The 6000-nt window shown below is 38.9% G+C and overlaps 1 protein-coding gene across 3 annotated transcripts in view; it reads right to left on the bottom strand.

The window, feature by feature from the left end:
• Positions 1 to 267: 267 nt before the first annotated feature.
• The window catches only part of GMFB (glia maturation factor beta), a 92802-nt gene continuing 87069 nt past the window's right edge, over positions 268 to 6000 (bottom strand). For all 3 annotated transcript variants that reach the window (XM_029598294.1, XM_029598295.1, XM_029598296.1), the window contains one exon: positions 268 to 2512. In XM_029598294.1, coding sequence (XP_029454154.1) covers positions 2441 to 2512 — 72 coding nt within the window. In that variant the 3' untranslated portion in view covers positions 268 to 2440. The remainder of the gene's footprint in view (positions 2513 to 6000) is intronic.

The raw sequence follows: 6000 nt of genomic DNA, 5'->3' as shown, positions 1-6000 counted from the left end.
CTAACGCGGCCGGAAGGTGAGTAAAAAGCGGCTTAGGAGCAGGGTAAACGCGGCCGCACTTTACAGGATAGACCTGATAGTAATTATCTTCAGCTTAGATTTTCCAGTTACCTTTGAAAATTAGTAACTGTATACAGCACTCACTGTACCAGATTAATGACAATGGTAATCAATACTTCAAAGCTTTATTTAAGCTAATCTAAACACATTGCTCTTCTACTCAGACTACCCAAGAGTAACAGTCTAAATATACATGAGAAAATTCTGTTCAACCATTAGTGGAGATAATGCTACTTTAATTCTTATTGTAATTTTTTTTTTTTTTTTTTTTAACTGGGAAAAAAATTGTCTTCCAGCATACAAAATCCCACCAGTCTGAAGACTGGGCAAAAAAGCCATGTATATAAAATGAAAAAAACCCCAACATTAATGAAATTAGAGGATACAAATGTCATCTGATAAAGTGAGGGTTTTTAGATATTTTACAGCACTTAAAGTGCAGGTAGAAAACAAACAGTTTTAAAAACTGTTTCAGAAACGCAGAGTGAATGTGATTAAAAGCAAAGCAGTGCAATTTTGGACCCCAAGGACTAAAACAGTGGAAATACTCTTATAATCCTAGTACTGCTTCACAGACTCAAATCACTAAAAAATAGAAGCATTTGTCATTGAGCATATGAGGTACTGTTAATCAAAATGAGAATGTTTCCTGTGAAAGAATTAAGGAATGCACCCTTTAGTGGCCATATGGAGATTACTCAAGATACTTCACTTCTGACTATCATTGTGTATGGTTCATTTAAATAAAGTTCAGATACTTGCTTTCCAAAAGATCATAATGGCTCAGCTGAAAAGAACAGGTTTTGAGCTGAGTTATTCAGAAGAATCTTGGCTGGAATGTGAGCTGGAAAATGCTTTAAAGGGGGTGGGGGAGAAAAAACCCAGTGCAATATGGCACCCCTAACTTTTAATCCAAAATACCTGTATGCAATCATTGGTTAAACCAATAATTTAACCTTTTCAAACATTTCTCTATACTCCCAACTGCCAAATATTTATAGCATGAGCAGAGAGCTGAAAATTTAAAAAAAGTTTAAATTGAAATTTGTATCAAAATTTCAGTTACACCTGTTAACCATTACAAGATCCTACCATTTAGGACAATGGCAGTGCAAAGTCCAGTTACATAAGACAAGTTTAAAGCTGGAAACAAAGGCACAAGTATTAACAGATGAAATGTGTGTTAATTTGAGAAACTTAAGCACAGTAATGATATATGCACACCTGAGGTACTCTATAAAACAGATCATTTTAAACACCTGGAAGTGTAAATTAGTATTAATTTAACTAAGCTCATAATAGTTACAAAAGTTCGTAGCTTAGGAAAAAGCCGCTACTCGCACTTCTTTTGGAAAGCATAAAGTTACACTGTGACCAGCACCCAGTGATATCCGAGCTACCAACTGTCCAAATCTAACCAGACTGACTGAGAACCACAGGAGAAATGTAGTCACTCTGTGGTTAAGAGGTCACTATTATAAATCTTGGATTAAAAATGAAGTACAAAATAAAGTGTACTGTAAGTACTATACTTTGTTTTAACCCATGTTTTACACCTTAGCCTTGTTCTAAGGGTCAAACCATCCTACAAGATTAAAATTTGGCTTTGTAAATGGCTCGATCTATTCAAACTTTAAATCTCTAACAAAACAGGAGCTGTCAAAATGATCAGCAGAAAGTAACACTTTGTATTCCAAGTTATACTTGTAAAGTGCAAAGAAGCTGTGTACTGCAAGGTAAAGCAATGTTATTCCATTACAAGAGCGCACAAAGTCCCCGAAGAGAATTATTCCAGGACACATTACAGAAGAGGAAACACGCTTTACCCATGCACATATCTTGCAAAACTGAATAGTTCCTTACTCACTACAGGAAACTTAACTATAAACAGTGCATTATTAGGCATAAAACCGAAGTATGTATTATGGTTCCAGTAACATCAGGTTAATACAAATATACCTACATTTTCAGTTTTAAAAGCAGCTCATCTTAGCAGGAATTATTTTGGCTATTGTAAACATGGACTAACATAGGACTAATGTGACATGATCTTTAATAGCATTAAACATTTCTTTACCATATTTTTACTTCTGGCTACAAATTAGGACTCTAAAAATCAAAAGTAAAGTGAAGTAGAAAGCAAAATGTTAATTAAAAAAAGAAATTAGTTTGTACACATGTTTAACTCTGAGACATACTTTTCCCTGTGAGAATATTCATCTCTGGGAAAAGAAGCATTTCAAGACAAAAAAAAAAATAATAATGCCACCTATAATTTCTCAGCAGCACAAAGTATGTCAGTAAGAATTTACAGAAGCCAAAAGAGTTTCATTCAAGAGGAACTGCTGTTTCATAAGCAGAACATTAAGAAATAGAACTTTTAGTGAAAAAATCCAAGCTTCTCACGCAACCATTCTTCAGTTAAATCTTCAGTATTTCTGATTTCAAATACCTAACAAAAAAAAAAATGTTTTAGAACAATATCAAAGTAAAGACATAAAATCAATCTTAAGTGATTCCCAAAGAGTGGTCCCTAGACTGAAGAGGATCTACTGTGGCTTATAAGAGAGAAAGTGTGTCTGTCCCAGATCACCTACAAAGAAAAGATGTAGCAGTGTGGCTTAACAGAACTCTACCCAACAAGCTGTCAGTGGGGCCAATGCAGTACAGTGCGCTCAGATGCACGTTGTGAAGGAGTCGAATGCACATTGTGTAGGTGCTACCTAATCCCCTTATGCACCTACACAATGTGCGTCCAAAGCGGGGCGAAACTAATAGCAGTCATCACATGCAAATGCATGATGAGGCTATTAGCAAATCACCCAAAATGCAAAAAAAAAAAAAAAAAAAGTGCGTCAAACATTTTTACACTCAAAAATTAAACACCTGCCTAGAGAAGGCGTTAATTGCTGAGCACTCAAAAGTTGTACAGAAAAGCAGAAAATACTGCTTTTCTGTACATCCTCCTCATTGCGATATTAAGTAGGAGGAACAAAATCTTAAAACAAGTTTAAAAAAAGAAAAAGATTTTAACACAAATGCCAGTGGTTGGGTTCAGGAAACGGACGCTCAGTTAAGAAGTGTCAGTTTCCTGAATCCCTGGCCATGCGCAGATTAGGAAAAACGGATGCCGATAAATTCGGCATCTATTTTCTAAACCGGACAGCCGACAGCTCGCGGGCTCCCGTTGACAACGCAACCCCTAATTTAAATATTGCATGGCGCCCCCAGGACAGGTGCCTGGAGGCAAGTTAGGAAAGTGGGCGCTTAACACTCAGCACATTTTAATTGTATCAGCCCCAATATGAGGTAAACAAGGTGACATTGTGATGTGGCTACTGCTAAGAGTCAAGAGAAAGAAGCGTAGCATTGTCCAATAGAAGAGAAAGAGGGGAGGTGGAGTAGGTGAAAGATAGAAAGAGACCAAGCACTGGAAGAGGGTAAAAAACAGCTGGCGACAGCAGGACTGCAGTGTTTTCTTCCCCTCCTAGCTCTCCCCCACCTCTTCCATCTTTCAAACTATAAAAAATAAAAGGAGTCTGGAAAACTTAGTCTGACAATTCAAGGTTCATTGGAAAAATGTTTGGAACCACTGGTATAAGGTATCCAATAAAATATGAAATAAAAAATTCAGTGTCGCTTTAATATTCATCCTCTATATGGGTGTGTGTTCTCTAAAGCTTTTCTCCAAAAAGGAAGAATCTTTGGAAACCATATACCTGGGTCAGTTGATATTCTTAGATTCAAGGAGCAGAGATAAAGGCTGTGTTGAGTCACTATTACACTGCAGCTTCACTTATTTATTTATAACTTTTATATACCGACATTCAAATGAATATCACATCGGTTCACATATAACTGGGGAGCCAAAAACTAGTTGGGAAAAAGGAAGGATAAAGTTACAATTAACAGGGATTCGTAAGGAACGGGGAGAGAATGAGGAATGGTCTAAGGGACCAAGTGAGTATAATAGCAGGAGGATACAGCAAACTTAAACAACTTTATATAGATAGCCAACTATATTACATATTATATTTATATAACTGAATGACAGTCAAAGCAGTAGTTTCTGCGGCAAATTGTATTGACAATGGGTAATAGTTATGGATTACCAGAGATGGTTATAGGAAGTTAGATGGTAAGGGTTACATAGATAGGGTTAAGGTACCTGGGGGGTGAGGACAAAGACTAGGATTTCTCAAGTCAGTGAAGCAGTTTGACCATGGAAAAGGAACTTGACCAGAAACACTGGCCTTCTATGAAGGTCTCTGCTGCTCAGCCTTGGCTGTTTCCAGTCCTTAGAGAACCGGCCTACTTAAAAAGTTCCAGCTGGAGGGGGGGGGGGGGAGATGAGAACTGTTGTAGTTTCTGTACTCATGTTCTTACCAATATATTTGCCAATGAGAGAATTCCAAAAGCCTCCCTAAACATTTATGGGCAGGTCATGATTCTCTATGTACATTTTTGAAAGTATAAATTTTGAATGCAATAGCAGTGGTCCAATTGATTTATTTACTGGACAAACATGCCCAGTGACTGATCAGAACAAAGATAAATGGAGAAATTACCTTAGTGTAGAGAGATGGATGCAGGACCAATGGGTTATCCTCCCCTGCCAGCAAATGGAGATGGAGCAAGCTGACATCACAGTATATATACTCCTGCAGTGACCCCAAGCCTGTCAGTATTCTCTTTAAAAGCAACTATGGACAGACTAGCAAAACACTTGTTTAAAAACAGTCAACCATAACTGTACTCAACCAACAAGAACACTGAACTCAAGTAAGAACACAGGCCAGTAATCTCTTGGGATCCGTATCCTCACAGGAGGACCGTGAACACAAGCAGTTGGCAACCGAGGGCAGAAAGCTGAGTCCATCTGTCTACACTAAGGAATACAAAATTATCAGGTAAGTAATTTCTCTATTTCCTAACGCGTAGACAGATGGACTCAGAACCAGTGGAATGTACCAAAGCTACTCCCAAACAGGGCAGGAGGCAGCGTGCGGTCCAGTCAACTCTGCACGTACAAAGGCTGCGTCCTCCCGGGCCTGCACATCCAGATGATAAAACCTGGAAAGGGTATGTAAGGAGGACTATGTCACAGCTCATCAGATCAACTTGAGACAAACTAACCTCCACAGATGACACTGCCTGAGCCTTAGTGGCAAGAGCCTTAAACTGAACAGGCAATGGCTTCTAGGCATCCACATATGGGGCCATGACAACCTCCTTAATCCAGCGAGCTGTCATAGCCCGCGAAACTGGTTTGCCCTGCTTCTTTCCACTATGAAGGACAGATAATCTGACCTCCAAAAAGGCTCAGAATCTCCAGATAGCACACAAGCCTCTTAACATCTAAGGAACGCAGAAGGTGATACTCCTCCATATCCCTGATCTTATCCAGAGAGGCAAGGAAATGGACTGATTCAGATGAAATTCCAAAACCACCTTAGGCAAGAAGGATGGAACAAAACACAGCTGCAATGCCCCTGGAGTCATACAAAGGAATGGCTCCCAGCAAGACAACGCCTGCAACTCAAACATGACAGAGGGCCCACTATAAAAAAAAATAAAAATAAAAAAAAATCCAGTATCTGGTTAAGACTTCACAACAGAATTGGCAACTGCAAGGATGGCAGAGGGTTTTACCCCTTTCCAAGAAACGGGTCACCTCATGATGGGACTAGAAGGAAACACCATTCATTATGCATCTGAAACATGTAAGAGCTGCAACTTGAACCTTCAAAGAATTAAGGGCCAATCTTTTAGTCAACCCATCCTGCAAAATTACCAAAATAAGCAGAATCTTAACCAACCGAGGAAGAACACCACGCTCTTTGCACCAGGTCTCATCTTCTCATGGACTGATGGGGACAAAAGGACTGAGATCCACCAAAAGGCAGAGTCCTCTGAAAAGTCAAATTCCTGGAGGGACCT

The sequence above is a fragment of the Rhinatrema bivittatum genome, chromosome 4 (assembly GCF_901001135.1).
Source record: "Rhinatrema bivittatum chromosome 4, aRhiBiv1.1, whole genome shotgun sequence".
NCBI classification, from domain to species: Eukaryota; Metazoa; Chordata; class Amphibia; order Gymnophiona; family Rhinatrematidae; genus Rhinatrema; species Rhinatrema bivittatum.
The sequence above is the reverse complement of the archived record's forward strand: the minus strand, read 5'-3'. Positions and strand labels throughout refer to the sequence as shown.